Genomic DNA, 15,564 nt, shown 5'->3' with positions numbered 1-15,564 from the left:
GAACAAAATGATGACATGGTAACAGTCCAGATGCCGGCCGTATTTCCATGTGACACTTTAGTAGCTCAACCTTCATTAAAGCTGTAAGTGGCTTACAGATTCAAAAGTCTACATTTTAAATGCAAAGTCATCCCAAGAATTTTGTCCCAGACTTACCATAAGGGCCATGAATCTGTTCTCCCTACCCTTGAAATAGCAATGTATCTGGTTTGCTTGTCTGTTTCTTTGCAGAACTCAGGGGAGGCAGTATATCAGAGTAGCAGTGACATGGTTTTTTTGAATCAGATGAATCTATAATTAAATTCCAGTCCTACCACTTCCTGGCAGTTGTATGACCTTCAGTTTCACAAAGCTTGTCGCCTCATCTCAAAGACGGAAAAATTAAATCTCCACAGTATGGGTGTGGTGTTTAAATGAATTAATGCATGCATATAAGTTCCCTTTTCTCTTTGAATCCACTGAGACACACACAGTGACAAGGGAGAGATTAAGCAGTACAGCAAATTAGAGGTAGGAAGGTTACTTAAAAATATAAATAAAGAAATACTTTTTTTTAAAAGAGTGTTTTAGGCATCAACTATGTGGCTGTGATGTCATTATTTGCAAAATGTGAGTTCCGTTCAGGTATCGTTTCATATTCATGAATGTTAGTGGTTTAATTCTTTTTTTGTCTTTGAGAACTGAAGGAAGACCATGGGCTTTTCTCTTATTCAGACAGGACACAGTAAATTAATAGAGTGCATAAGGCATTGGCCACCATTAAGAGCAGTTGTCTTTTCTAGAGAGTTCTATAGCTGTGTCCTGAAATGATCTGGGCTGCTCTTTGTAATCGGTGTCTAATGTTTATGGTTTGTGGTCATTTCTCCTAGTTGACTTGTTAGGCTTGTTAAATTGGCGTTCGAACTTCCAGAACATTAAACACAACTTAAAGAAGTTAATGGAGGTGGATGGAGGAGAGATTGTTAAGGTATGTTTGTGTATTCACACTTAGAAATATACCCATTGTATCATTACTTCAACATTTTATATTAAACCTGTTATTGTAGATATGAAACTTGTTATATACATTGCAAAGCAAGTGTGTGATTTGTAAGAAAATGCTATTTTTAAACCTATGCTATTGAAACCTAATTATCCCCAACTTTCTGCAGTATGGAGCTGAACCGAAAGCACCAACTAACCTCTCTGTTCTTCTTTCTTCAGTTTTTGCAAGATACACTAGATGCACTTTTTAACATAATGATGGAAATGTCAGACAATGAAACATATGACTTTCTTGTGTTTGATGCACTGGTAAGCAGTTAAACATATTAACTAGTGTTAACTCTCTGAACTGTTAATTTTTGTTATTTCACTATTATAAATAGTTGTGATGAATAGTCTCCTGTATAAATATTTGTATACTTCTGTCTTGACTGTTTCTTGAGGCTAAATTTCTGGAAATAAAATTAGAAACATTTGATTTATATTCAGAGCCTTTCTTTTTTCTATTTCCTATTAGATCTCGATTTTGACGTGCTTTCCCTTTCTCAAGAGAGAAAGCAAGGTTGTATTACATTAGAAATCACGAATCACTTTAAATCACTTTAATGTTATCTAGTCCTAAACCAGGAGAAACCACTAACAGAGATGCTTGTGGCTTGTAGCATGTGTGTGTATGTGTGTTCACACAAGGAACACTGACTTCACAAGTCAGAGATGAATCTTAGTCACATACACGTATCATGCACAGCCCTGCAGACAATTACATTTGTCACACAAAGTACTCAAACACACAGTCCATTCCAGGAACTGAAATCTAGACCCGGGGGGCAGGGGGAGGGTGATCTGGGAAGGCCAGAAAAGGCAGTGGAGTGGACAAGGCTGACACATCCAAGCCAGGCATTATTTTCTCATTGTCAGGGTTTAGTTCAGTGCTGAATTTTACGTGAATGTTGCAGCTAAAGGAAGATAAATTACAGCTTTAGGTCATTCACCAGCTTGGAGAAACTAGTGAATTCAAGCAGTGCTCAAGGTGTAAGATAAAGGCGGGAAATGCCTTCAGCTGAGGTCATACCTGGTCAGGGTTGCAGGAAAAAGAGACTGTGGTTCTGAGCTCTGTGCCCTGGGGTCTGGAGACACATTCCTGCGGGACAGCAGAGGGCAGCGGGCAGACGTGGAAGTCTCTGGTGGTCCTTCTTTTACATTATTCTGACATGAGTAGGTGCAAAGAGGTTATTTGCAGATTATGCACCTGATTGCAGTAGGAGGGCAAAATTGGGAGGCAAAAATCTAGAAGCTCAGTTTTGGGGGGCGCTCACACTGCACTCAGGAGAAGAATGTCATGGAGTATTTCATTAGCTACACCCTTGGGTCAGAGTTTATTCTTCCCACAGGAAACCTCTATCCATATCCTCCCGCTCCCATCCCACTATCTTCCCTGGCGTATGTCACTTGTGCACTGTACTCCTTCTGAGACAGTAAGCTCCCTGAGGCCAGGATGCCTTCATTGGTTTCCTCACAGCATCTAGCTCAGTGCCTGACAGATACTCGTCTTTCTGTTAACTTTAAATAAAAAGGAACCCCAAGACTTGACTTTGGCTGGAGTAGTAGTAAGGATGCTACAAATGTGGTTAAGAAAGAAACGACAGCAACCCAGTGTTAAATTCAGTTTGGTGACAGTGCCTCGGGCTTGTACAGTGCTACTATTTATGTGTTTCACCTTCGGCAGGTGTTTATTATTTCACTGATAGGAGACATCAAGTTCCAGCATTTTAATCCTGTCCTGGAAACCTACATCTACAAGCACTTCAGTGCCACTTTGGCATATGTGTAAGTATGATTCAAGGGAGCTACCTGTCATTGGGTTATTGAGTTTTCACTCTTAGGACTGGTTGTTGAGAAACAAGAGGGCCATAGGCTAAGTAAACGTAGCTCCACGGCAGATACTCGTTCCCAGGCTTCCTGGTGGAAAGAGAAGTCATCTAAGTATTCCAACCCTGGCAAACATGAAGTTCAGGCTCTTCCTTCTGGGAAAGGACAGAAAAGTTAAGACTATATATCTTTGAGAATGCAGAATATATAGGTGAGAGGAGTTGAAGCCATCAGGAGCATAAGCCAGGACAGGTGACCAAACCCAAGACCTTTGGAATCGGGTGGTAGTGAGATTAGCCTGAGGCCCCAGGGGGATCATCAGTGGATCATGCAAAACCATGTCTAATAGAACAGCAAGTCAGATTCTCAACCCTACACCACAGTGCTGTGTAGAATTATTATTTATAAGATATGAGATTTCATTTTTCCTTCTTTTGCATAAGAGGGAATGGTCTCTCCCTCTTCCATAGGGTCGCCTTCCTTCTGTCTTTGGTTTGTGAGTCCTGACTGAGGAGAGCAATGCATGCTCACTCTGTCCTTCTCCCCGGAGGGCTCACTTTATCATGTGTTCTGTGTGGCCTGTCACCCAATTACTGTGCAAAGCAATGCGATAAATAATGACAGGAATATAGTAGAGATTGGCAAAACTTTTTTCTGACAGTGGCTTTTGCCAGATCATGCCAGTTGCTACTACTGATCTAGCAGGGTGGCTGCTGGCCTGATCTTTAGGTCAGATCATTCATCCCTTATGTCCTTTTCTGGATTCTCTAAGAAAGTTCTTGGTTTTATTTGCATGAAATCATGTCCAGGAATGTAATAAAACATAAGTGGCATAGAAGAGGTGTCCTGTAGCATGGTCACTAGCTAACACAATGGCTGTAATGCCCACTGGGTTGGGGAAAGCAGCGGATACACCAGTAATGGGTGTTTTCACCCAGTGGCTTTACCTTTCAAGAGGGCAGTAGCCACAGGTGATGAAATCCTGTCATGGGGTCCTCATTACACAGAGCCAGATGCAGCACTCCAGGTGAGAGTAATCTGGATTTGGTCACTTCTTCGTTTTCCCTGTACATTTTCTCTTGGAGAACTTGAAGATTCCCCAGAGGAAAGTTCACAATATTGGTGTCCTCAAAAATGTGGAGTAGCAGAAGATTAAGGCAATGCCTCGTCTGAAGACTAGAAAGACAAAAAGAGCAGTCTGCAGTCTCAGAACAGGGCCGACTGTTGGGAACTAGGAACCATGGGTGTTCTCCTCTTCCCACACTCATGGTGTTTCCATCTGGCTTCGTATTTATGGATTCCGACAGGTTCGGGTAGATTGGAGGCAGTTTTAGACATCTTTTAAGGTGACTACCTCAGACAGGAAATCTCTCCCTTACAAGGAACATCTAAAAATTTGTGTATAACATACCAGAGACTAAAATATCTTCAGGATTTGAATCTCTAACTCTTTCATTTCTTAATCCTGTTTTAAAATCCTACAAAGGGAAAGAAACCGTCTAGTTTCTAAGCAGACGGGAAGCTCCGAATGTAAACTGCAGTGAGGAAACTAAACTGCAAAGCAGTTGAATTCCCTGTTCACGACAGTCGAGAAAAGATCATGATCGTTGTGACCTCCGTTTCCCCAGTGTGCCCATATTCCTCCCTGTGTGCTTGGTGTGCCCCAAGCCTCTGAGTCCCACTTTGCTCCATTGACATTGTTTTCTTTCTCACCCTTTTAAGGAAACTCTCCAAGGTACTGAACTTTTATGTGGCTAATGCAGATGACTCCAGCAAGACAGAACTGCTTTTTGCTGCTTTGAAAGCCTTAAAGTACTTATTTAGATTCATCATCCAATCTAGAGTCCTCTACTTGAGGTAATGGTCACTGTGACAAGATATTGATGCTATCCATTCGCTCTTCATATAGCTTTCCTCAATCCGCACGCTCAGGCTCAGCTCTCTGAGCTCTGGATCATGGAGGTGCCAAATTTCAGAACTTCAGGGCTGAAGATGGAAGTGGACTGTGAAGCAATTAGAGCAGGCCCATGTGAAGTCCTTTTGGATCAGCAGAATTTCCAGGGCAGCAATGACAGAAGGACTTAGGGATATAGGTGGCTAAAATGTGCAGTTTGCTCTTAGACTTTGTTGGTGAAAGCAGCTCTAGGGAGGCAGGTTCCTGTGGAGAGAGTATATTTAATACAGCAAGGGGCTTTATGACAGTATTGGGTGTGCAAATCTGGGGCCATGAGCTGTTATTGGCAGTAGAGGGAGAGTGGTAGCAGTATTTGGGGCAATGTTCCCTGAGGCCAACACCATGCTTACCTACCTGATAAAACTAAGCCACAGAGATAGGATAATTCTCAGTTTGGATTCCTAGAATAGCAGCTTCTTCAAAAAGAGAAGAAATCAAGAAAGAGGAAGTATTCTTTCTGGGAATGCTCACAACTTCAGTGCCATCCTTACTCTCCACTTAGAATAGCTTCCAAACTATTTTAATAGTTTCCAAACTATTAAAATATATTTATAAGGCAGAAGGAAAAGGTTTGTAGATTTGAATATGTATTTTTAAAATGTGTATATTTAGAACTATAAACAAAGACAAGCAAGTTACCTGCATAAAAACCTTGTAACATATAGTACAGATCAGAGGTGAATAGCTTTACTGATTAAAGGCTCTTATAAGTCAAGAAATAAATGACAAATATCTTTAAACAATAAAAAAACTAAAATATAATTTACAAAAGAAAAATTTAAGTGGTTGATTAAATTTTTAAAAATGTATACTCACTATCAAAATGTAATACACCCTATCTTTACCTATACATTTGATAAAGATTCAAATAGGAATATAAATTCTTAAGGGAAGAAATTTGTCACTATGTCTAAATCACCAAAAAAGAAAGGAAGAAAGAAAATGTCACATTTGTTCAATAATACTTATTGATACGGAAGAACCAAATTTTCAGTCAATGGACAAATCTTGAAGAATGCTTTAATCAAACAAGCACGAATTAGTGAAGACTGAAGTGTCCTGTGTCCTGGGAAGGCTCCTCTTGGAGAGCAGGTCATCGCCAGCATGGCCAGTTTAGTAGATAGAGGGCCACTAACTGGATGGGCAGACTGGGTCAGGTTCCGAACATTTCTGGGGTGAGGAGCTTTTCTGCCCATTATCTGAAACTTCAACTCAAATGATTAGGACTTGATTAGATGAGACGAAATGATAAGAGTGACATAGAAAAGGAGGATGAGGGAGGATGGATGGAGTGACGCTGAAGAAGAGAACATGGCAGGTGTGCAATGTCAGAGAAGTTAGCTGGGGGCGCCCTAGGTTATTGGACATTCTGCTAATAGGCTGAGGAAGGCAGGCAAGCATGCTGGTATCATCTGCTACTTCAGGCAGAGACGTTTCCTGTTGTTCTCTCTCCATGCTGGAAATGCCCAGAGACCACTGACATGGAGGATATTGACAAGGTGGTCTTCAGACAGCATGAGGGAATCCCTCCTGACTGGCTGACCATAGTGGGCAATTGGAGAGCTCTATGCTAGAATGGGACATACAGATTACTACCCTGATGGTAATATAAGGTGGTAATATCTTGTCAGCCTACTGGGCTTCTTCCTGAAACTATCTCAGAGCAGCCTGTGACTTCTCTTTGTACAATTCAAAGTGGTGACCAGGGAGGCATGGGCCTCCAGCATTGTTTAGGTAAAATATATATATGAACATTTCTTTTAAGGGTGGAAAATCTGACTGATTTTCTCTTTTCCCTATTAAGATTTTATGGCCAAAGTGAAGATGGAGATGAATTTAATAATTCAATCCGCCAGTTATTTCTTTCTTTCAATACACTAATGGACAGGCCCCTGGAGGAAGCTATCAAGATCAAGGTCAGAATGGCTTTGTGGGGAACTGCTGATGCTGTCATTGAGGATGTCCTTGGACAGCATTGAACTAATTTTGGTGGGAGACAAAGTAAATCAGCATTCATAGAAACTTTGTGGATTTTAGTATGACTTACAGAAAGTACAGGGGGAAACCTTGTTTTACGTTTATTGTACTTTTGTATTCTCAAGTGTCAGTTTGCCAAAAATAAGCTACCCTTTTAGACATCCCTTGGACAGCTTGTGTGGTCCTGTGAATTCAGCCCATTGATTCTGATGGTATAGGCAACAGGTTTTTATTCTTCAAAGTCACCATCATTTTCATCATTCCCAGGGTTTTTTTGTTGTTGTTTTGTGGTGTTTTTTTTTTGTTTGTTTGTTTTTCATTTTTTGTTCAGATAGAGTGGGAGGGAGAGAGAGGAAGAGAGAGAGAGAAACATCGGTGTGAAAGGGGCACATCGAGTGGCTGCCTCCCGCATGACCAACCAGGGCTGAGGACAAACTGCAACCGAGGTACATGCCCTCAGCAGGAACTGAATCCGGCTCTCTCTGGACTGCAGGCCGACACTCTAACCGCTGAGCCAAACCGGCCAGGGCTATTTATTCTTTACTCTTGATGACAGTGTTGCGGGGGAGAAGTCAAGATTTTAACTACCTCCTTGGATAGAAAAATGAATCCCAAATGGGCAGGGCCTGTTGGTAGTGAAGACAGAAAGCTGTGCCTCCTGACTTTTCAGGAAAAAGGTTTTAGGAGATTGTGTATTACATCAGCTTTCCTCTTCATTGCAAGAACATCTGTGCCCAGTTCCCTGTTTAAGAACCAAGCCTTTTATTTTTTTTTAATACTCACCCAAGGATATTTTTCCATTTTTGTTCAGATAGAGTGAGAGGGAAAAAGAGGGAGAGAGAGAAAAACACTGATGTGAGAGGGACACATCAACTGGTTGCCTCCCGCATGACCCCAACCAGGGCTGGGGACAAACCAAAACCAAGGTACATGCCCTTGACCAGAATCAAACCCACGACTCATTGGTCTGCAGGCTGACATTCTAACCACTGAGCCAAAGCAGCCAGGGTGAAGACCCAAGCATTTTCTTCCTGGGATCAAGTAGTAAATTCCATATTTGTCCTGCTTGACAACTATATCTGCCTTTGGTGTTTTTCTTACAGGGTGCAGCTCTGAAATACCTTCCTAGCATAATTAATGATGTCAAACTTGTGTTTGATCCTGTTGAGCTCAGGTAAATAATGGCAAACATTTGTTTCTTTTTTATTTTGAGAGAGAGAGGGAGGGAGAGGGAGAGATGGAAACATCGATGAGAGAGAACATTAATCCTGCTTGCCCCCCACTGAGGATTAGGCCCACAAGCTGTGTATGTGCCCTGACTGGGAATCAAACCAGCAACCTCTTGGTGCATGGGTCGATGCTCAACCACTGAGCCACACCGCCTGGGCTTGTTTCTTGACTTTAACAGAAAAGCAGCCCCCTTGCTTGTCTGGGACCTGGGCTGCTACATACGCTGTTATTCTTCTAACACATATTAACTGAACACCATTTTGTGCTCTGTTTTGAGAGGGTACAGAAGACAACACAAAACCTGCTTCTGAAGAGGTTTGCACTGTCTCAGGAAATAGCGCACACAGCCTTCAAATTAACTACAGAATAATGTACATAATAATATTCTTCCAGCCCTCTACCTGAGTAGCCCAGGAATGCAAAGTCAGGTGGTGATTGACACTAGGATGGAGTTAGCAGAAAAGGATTCTGCAGCAGTTGAGTGTTAAGGCAAGTCTAGAAAGTAGTTATGGGCCTGGGTGTACTTTGGGAGTTTAAGCAGAGTCAGCTCGAAGGCTGAACCCTAGAGTAAGCAAGGAGTACAGCCTCTCTTTTGCTTCCTTGAGATAGACTCTCAGGTCATTTGGGAGAGATTTCCAGGTAAACCTCTCTATGCCCTAATCTCAGAAAAGTATGATGACACCTTGAACTTGACATAATGAAAACATTGACTATTAGGGCTTTTCTTCCAGTGTGCTCCTCTGCAAGTTCATTCAAAGCATTCCTGACAACCAGTTAGTTCACCAGAAGCTTAACTGCATGACCAAGATAGTAGAGAGTAATCTTTTTCGGCAGTCAGGTAAGTCTCCACAAAAACAGCTATGTACTGAAATTCTAGTCTTGTTCTCCAGCCAAAACTGGCCCCTTTTTAATGTCATTAATGCCCTTGCCAGTTGTTTGCTGGCACTTAAGAACCTCCTGGGAAACCAGATTTAAGGAAAAGGTGAAGTCAGTTCAGTATTTCCATTAGTTCCTAAAAGAGCAAAATCATGCACTCCTTAATTAGGACAGTCAAGTGTTTCATTAATTAGAGAGCTTTGTCTGCAAAGTAGGAACCCCAGAAAGTAACAAGCAAGCAGGAAAGATGGTCCTTTTAAATAAATGCTTCTTCTTTGACCCATACTTAGTATATCCTCAAAAACCAGGGGCAAGGGTCAGCAGTGTAGTGTGTTCTGGGTACCACTGGTCCACACAGCTGATTATGTGCATCTGTTCTCAACTCCATGCTCAGTCATGTCACTTGAGTAGCTGAAACTTAACCACGGTGGAAGTATTTGCACCATGGAAATTGGCAAACACTATAAGTCAAAGGTGTTATTTGTGTGTGTGGGGGTGTGGGGGGGGTGTGGATATTACTAGCCAACTGCTGGCAGGATAGGAGGGGTAGAAAACACCTTAACTGATGAAATATTTTGTAGAGTCAAGTAGGTAGCTATTACATCTAAATCACTGTGCTCCTGTCCCAGGGCTGATGGGGCAGAGGTCATTAATACCTGGTCTTTACCCCCAGTAAACTCAAAACTGGCTAGAGTGGGCAGCTGTGGGAAGTTCTTTTGCATCTTCCACCAGGTCAGGATGTCCTCAGGGTGACCTGATGTTATTTGTACTGCCTGGGGGGGGGTGTGGGAGGACCAGGAGGACTCCTCAAAAGAGGAAAGTTGAGTGAGTCATGGTGGGAGAAGCCTCTTGGCCTTGTCCATGCCTAACTATGTAACTTTGCTCTAAGTCTCAACCTCTGTTTCTATGAAAGGAAGGACTTGAACTAGAAGCTTTTTTGATATTTTGTGACCCTATGAATGCTTGCTTAGAGATTTTACCAGTTGCAAAGACACAGTTGGAAGTGGTACAAAAGTTAGCAAATGCTCCAAAGAAGAACATGTAATATTACTACCATCTTAGTGTGCTAGGATAATCTCTGCCTCTAAGGATGGAGCAAGGATAAATGAGCCAATAAAGTGGGTGTTTGTGCACAAGAACAAACATGAACTAATTAGTTCACTTCGAGGAAATCTTCTCTGTTAGCAGTCACTCTGAGAGTGTCCAGAATATCTGGACTCATCAGAGTAAGGTTTTGTAATGGTGAAGATTCCAAAAGGAAGATACAGACTTTGTGAAGTCTACGTACCTGTGAAAACATGGACAGAACGTCTGTGAGACTCACTGAAGTGTACTAGTGAAGCTGTTATTTATAACAATTTTATAGTAAATTTTCTTGATTAGGTGGAAATTTTCAAAACAAAAACCTTTTACATTTTTGTCTACTTTAAAATTTTTCTCAGTTACAGGTTACATTTAATAGTATTTTGTGTTAGTTTCAGGTATACAGCATAGTGTTTAGACAATGATATACTTTAAAAAGAGTTCCCCCTGATATTTCCAGTACCCAGTTGTCACCATATATAGTTATTAGAATGTTATTGACCTTATTCCCTATGCTGTACTTCACATCCCCGTGATTGTTTTGTAACTACCCATCTGTACTCAATCCCTTCACCTTTTTCACCCAGCACACCAATCCCCCTCCTCTCTGGCATACGCCAGTCTATTCTCTGTATCTATGAGTCTTTCTGTCAAAACAATTTTTTAATATGTTTTCATTGATTTTTTTAGAGAGAGAGAAAGGGAGAGGGAGAGAGAGATTGGAACATTGATGAGAGATCAATTGGCTGCCTCCTGCAAGCTTCTACTGGGGATAGAGCCCACAACCCAGGCATGTGCCCTGACCAGGAATTGAACCGGTGACTTTTTGGTCCATGGGTTGATGACCCTTAACCACTGAGCCACACCAGCTAGGCAAAACAATTTTTTTAAACTGTGTAGCTTGCTTAGTTTATTAGTTTCATATAATTTTTAAGTATCAAGTTGGCATTTTTTTTAAGGCTAAAGAAATTGTTAAATACTTAAAAAATTTTGCTACCCTTGCTTATGATAGCTATAATTTTCTTAGTTTTAAAAATCAAGTGACAGGGCTGAAGTCCCATGCCTAAACTTATGTGCTCCTGGAGGGAGTCCAGCCCTGCGGGGTGGAGTCCAGAGTCGGGGGCTATGGGAACAGGTGGTGGGGAATTCAGGAAGGAGGTGGCAGTTCAGGAGGTGACCCTGCAGCTGGTTAGCTGTCTTTATTTCTGTCTCAGAGTGCAGAGACGTGCTCCTGCCACTGCTGATAGACCAGCTCAGCGGCCAGTTAGACGACAACTCCAGCAAGCCTGACCATGAGGCAAGCTCACAGCTTCTGAGCAACATCCTGGACGTGCTGGACAGGAAAGATGTGGTGAGTCGAATTGTCACTGATACAGACCACAGCACACACTGGTCCTGTTGCCTACCACGAGAATGACGCCATGGCCTTCCTGGTGTCAGAGACCCGTGCAGCTGAGAATCTGGGTACTGGGGCCGGCTGCACCCATTTTGGAGATGTTTAGAGAGCCTTCTCCTTGCTAGAGCCTGCTCTGCAAATCTGGGTCCAGGAGAGGTCTGCTTGTTGCTGGGGTCTGGTGCTGCCTGCTTTTCCTGGCTTCTCCATCTTTGAGATCCCTGTGAGCACTTTTTAGAACCAGAACCCTGTTTATACTTTTTTTTTTTTTTAATGCAGAAACCTTGACCTTCTTCTTTGATACCTGACAACACCATTGAAGATACTCCTGAGCTTCTTAGAAATTCTCATTTTACAGTCTCTCTGACACTGATCCTCTAGATCCTAGTGGAAATTATGTGTTTTTCTTATCTGGCCTCATCTCTGTGATCTAGGCACCTGTGCCCCCTGAAAACCTGGGACTGAATTGCTCTGGATTTACCATGTCCTAGGGCTAGAATAGCCCACAGGCCTTGGCGTAGCTCCCACTCAGGAGGCTGGGGAACTTTGCAGAATGTGTTCAGTGGAGCACAAACCATGGTTAACACCTTCCATGATGGCTGCCTGGCCCTAATCTTACAGAGCAGGGAAATCACTGCTGGTTTTGCCTAAGCCCATTCTTCTACCAATATCTTTAGATTCAGTTCTGCTGAAGAATATGAAAAACACTGTCCTTTTTCCTGTAGGTAAATCCTTTGTTCACTGTTAAAGGTCCACCTCAGTTTGGCCTCAGCCACAGAGGCGCAGGAGGACACCACTGCTTTCTGCCTGCCTGTCTCTTCTCTTCGCCGAGCTCCGATAGCCCACCTGACTCTTTGTACTCTATTTGAGATGTATTAACTGTAGATCATCCCCACCCCCCTTTTTTGGCTTAAATGTGTTCTTAGAAACCACATTATAAAATGGAACACATTTACTCCAAGGGATTTTGTGACTGGGGATTTGATTCCTAATCAAGGACTTTGCAACAAGTAAACAAATGCGATCAATCATGTCATAATGACAATAACAGTTTAAAACTATAACTCTTATGACTCAATAATTAAAATACTAAAGTGAAGCTCAGAATCCTACAAAGTTGGCAACAGTGTCTGAGGCACTCTGGTTTAGTCAAGACTACAGTGTTCTAAAAGCATATATGTATATGATCCTAAATTGATCTGAAACACAGGGATCAGGCAGTATTGGATTTCTAGTCCCAATATGACCACTCTTTAGCTCTTTCCTTAGGCAAATCTCATGGTGCCACACTCTGCCTTTCAGTAGTGTATAGGAATGGTTCTAGATGACTTCCTAGGGTTATTTCACCTCTGATCCTGTTTTTTTTTTTTTTTTATCCTCACCCGAGGACATCCTCCCATTTTTTGTTCAGGTAGAGTGGGAGGGAGAGAGAGGAACAGAGAGAGAGAGAGAAACATCGATGTGAAAGGAACACATCGAGTGGCTGCCACCCGCACAACCAACCAGGACCGGGGACAAACTGCAGCCGAGGTACATGCCCTTAGCGGGAACCGAACCCGGGTCTCTCAGGACCGCAGGCCGACGCTCTAACCGCTGAGCCAAACCGGCCAGGGCTCTGATCCTGTTTTTTAAAAAAATATATAATATTTCTGTCTACATTCTTACTCTTCAGAAATGACTTGAATGTATTTACATCCTGTGCTAGGAGATTTAATTGGCTTAAAAATTATTTCTCTTTCCTAGAATGAGCAGAGGCATTTAAAATTACTGATCCCGAAGCTCTGTTAAACTATTAAATTCAGTAATTTTTTGTTATTATTTTTTCCACCATAAGCATTTTGAAATGTATGAGCTAGCTTCATATGTCTTCCCATATTCCCTTATCACCTCAGTTTATTCTAGGTTCCAATTACTGACATTTATTTCTTTGCCTTTTTTTATAGTCCAGGATTTCCTCCTCTTTTCCCAAAGCTGTATCTCCTAATTATTCTTAATCTTTAAAGTCCAGCTGCTATAAATATCTCCAAGAAGGTGTTCCTTTGCAGTTCTACCCAAAGTCCCACACTCTGCTAGTTCACTTCATGCCCTCCTTATGTCTCTTTTAAGGACAGTATCGTTTTGTACCTTGAGTTATGAATTCGGTTCACAAATACTTATGAAACAGCCCCCATGCTCCAGGCACTGTGGTATGTCTAAGAATACATCAGTGAACCAGAGAAGCAAGTACCCTGCCCTCATGGAGGTGACCTTCTCATGGATTTTTGCGTTTTGTTTGTTTATATTCATGTCCCTTGCTGGAGGGCAAACCTCTTGAGGTCTCAGAGGATGCCTGATTCATTTCATACCTCCACACAAGGCCCTTTCATGACTTACACATCTAGTCAGGTCCACAGTATGGACATGTTACGAGTTGGAGGTGAAAGCAGCATCAACCAGGAGAGGTAGGTTTTTGCTTTTTTGTTTTGTTGTTTTTGTTTTTTATTGATTTTAGAGATAGAAATGGAGAGAGAGAGAGAAAGAGAAACATCAGTGTGAGAGAGAAACATTGATTGGTTGCCTTTTGCACACACCTCAACCAGGGATTGAATCTGCAACCTGGGTATGTGCCCTGCCTGGGAATCGAACCCACCACCTTTTGGTGTATGAGGCAACAATCCAACCATCTGAGCCACACCAACCAAGGCTAGAGGCAGGTTTTATGAATCACTTTCATTCAAAGACACTGGAAGCAAGTAAGTAATAAAAAACAAGGAAGAAAAGAAGTGAGGGGGAGGGGAGGCCAGCAATACCTGATGTTTTAATAAAACTACCTACAGCAATGATTTAGTTATTTGAAGCATTAACCATGAGTTTCAAAATATCTATCATGAAGCCAGAATGGATAAAGGCTTTGAAAAGTCAAGTTGAATATTGATAAGTTGAAGCTGAATGAGCATAATACCAAATAACCACCCCCCCCCCAGAAAAACAAAAGAAGGAAAAATAGACATTAATGAAGCATTGTTGTGTATATCTGCCCAACTAATTCCTATAAGGGAACCTTTTTATTTAAAGCTGTGAAAAACAAGCTTAAAGTCACACTTGACAGAGTCAAGCTATTAAATCTCTATGTTAGTCTGTACAAACAAACACCCCAATTAAAAAATGGCAGAGGACCTTTGGAGAATGGACACTTCTTCAAAGAGGACATACAGATGGCTAACAGACGTATGAAAAAAACTCAACATTACTAGTCATCAGAGAGATGCAAATTAAAACCACAATGAGATATTGACTCCCACCTGACAGAATGGCTACCATCAATAAATCAACAAACAACAAGTGCTGGCGAGGATGTAGAGAAAAGGGAACCCTGGTGCACTGTTGGTGGGAATGCAGATTGGTGCAGCCACTGTGGAAAGCAGTATGGAGTTACCACAAAAAATTAAAAATGGTACTGCCTTATGATCCAGTGATTCTTTCTCTGGGAATTTATTTGAAGAAACCTGAAACACTAATTTGAAAGAACATATGTACCCCTATATTTATTATAGCATTATTTACAATAGCCAAGATTTAGAAGCACCTCAAGTGCCCATGATTAGATGAGTGGATAAAAAAAGCTGTGGTACATTTACACAATGGAATACTACTCAGCTGTAAAAAAAAAAAAAAAAAAAAAAGGAAGGAAATCTTACCTTTTATGACAGTCTGGATGGACCTGGAGAACATTATGCTAAGTGAAATAAGCCAGTCAGAAATACAAATACCATATTATCTCACTTATATGTGGAATCTAATGAACATAATAAACTAACAAAATAGAAACAGACTCGTAGATATAGAAAAAAGACTGACAGCTGTCAGAGGGGAGGAAGATTTGGGACTGGATGAACAAGGTGAAGGGATTAAGCAAAAAACAAAAAGAACTCATACAGAGACAACAATGTGGTGATTACTAGAGGGAAAGGGGGATATGATGGTGGAAGGAGATTTGACTTCGGGTGTTGAATACAGTACAGTATACAGATGATGTGTTATAGAATTGTACATTTGAAACCTATATAATTTTATCTTGCCCCAATAAATTCTGTAAATTTTTTTTTAAAAACTCTGTTTTCACTTCCCGTCATTGATAGGTTCTGTAACTTTAAGTGAAACTATGTATAATGAAACCAATTTTACCATGAGCTAATTAAGATAAACAAGAGTTAAGTTT

General features: G+C 41.5%; 1 protein-coding gene across 2 annotated transcripts in view; it reads left to right on the top strand.

Moving 5' to 3' along the window:
• DOCK5 (dedicator of cytokinesis 5) overlaps nt 1–15,564 on the top strand; it is a 234,853-nt gene that overhangs the window by 156,132 nt on the left and 63,157 nt on the right. For both annotated transcript variants that reach the window (XM_036240517.1, XM_036240516.1), the window contains exons 19-26: nt 870–967; nt 1,204–1,293; nt 2,711–2,811; nt 4,576–4,710; nt 6,612–6,723; nt 7,888–7,958; nt 8,746–8,852; nt 11,188–11,324. In XM_036240517.1, the coding sequence (XP_036096410.1) occupies nt 870–967; nt 1,204–1,293; nt 2,711–2,811; nt 4,576–4,710; nt 6,612–6,723; nt 7,888–7,958; nt 8,746–8,852; nt 11,188–11,324 (851 nt within the window). The remainder of the gene's footprint in view (nt 1–869; nt 968–1,203; nt 1,294–2,710; nt 2,812–4,575; nt 4,711–6,611; nt 6,724–7,887; nt 7,959–8,745; nt 8,853–11,187; nt 11,325–15,564) is intronic.

This window comes from Molossus molossus, unplaced genomic scaffold (assembly GCF_014108415.1).
Source record: "Molossus molossus isolate mMolMol1 unplaced genomic scaffold, mMolMol1.p scaffold_m16_p_4, whole genome shotgun sequence".
In the NCBI taxonomy this organism is placed as follows: domain Eukaryota; kingdom Metazoa; phylum Chordata; class Mammalia; order Chiroptera; family Molossidae; genus Molossus; species Molossus molossus.
Note: the sequence above shows the minus strand (reverse complement) of the source record. Positions and strands in the feature narration are given on the sequence as shown.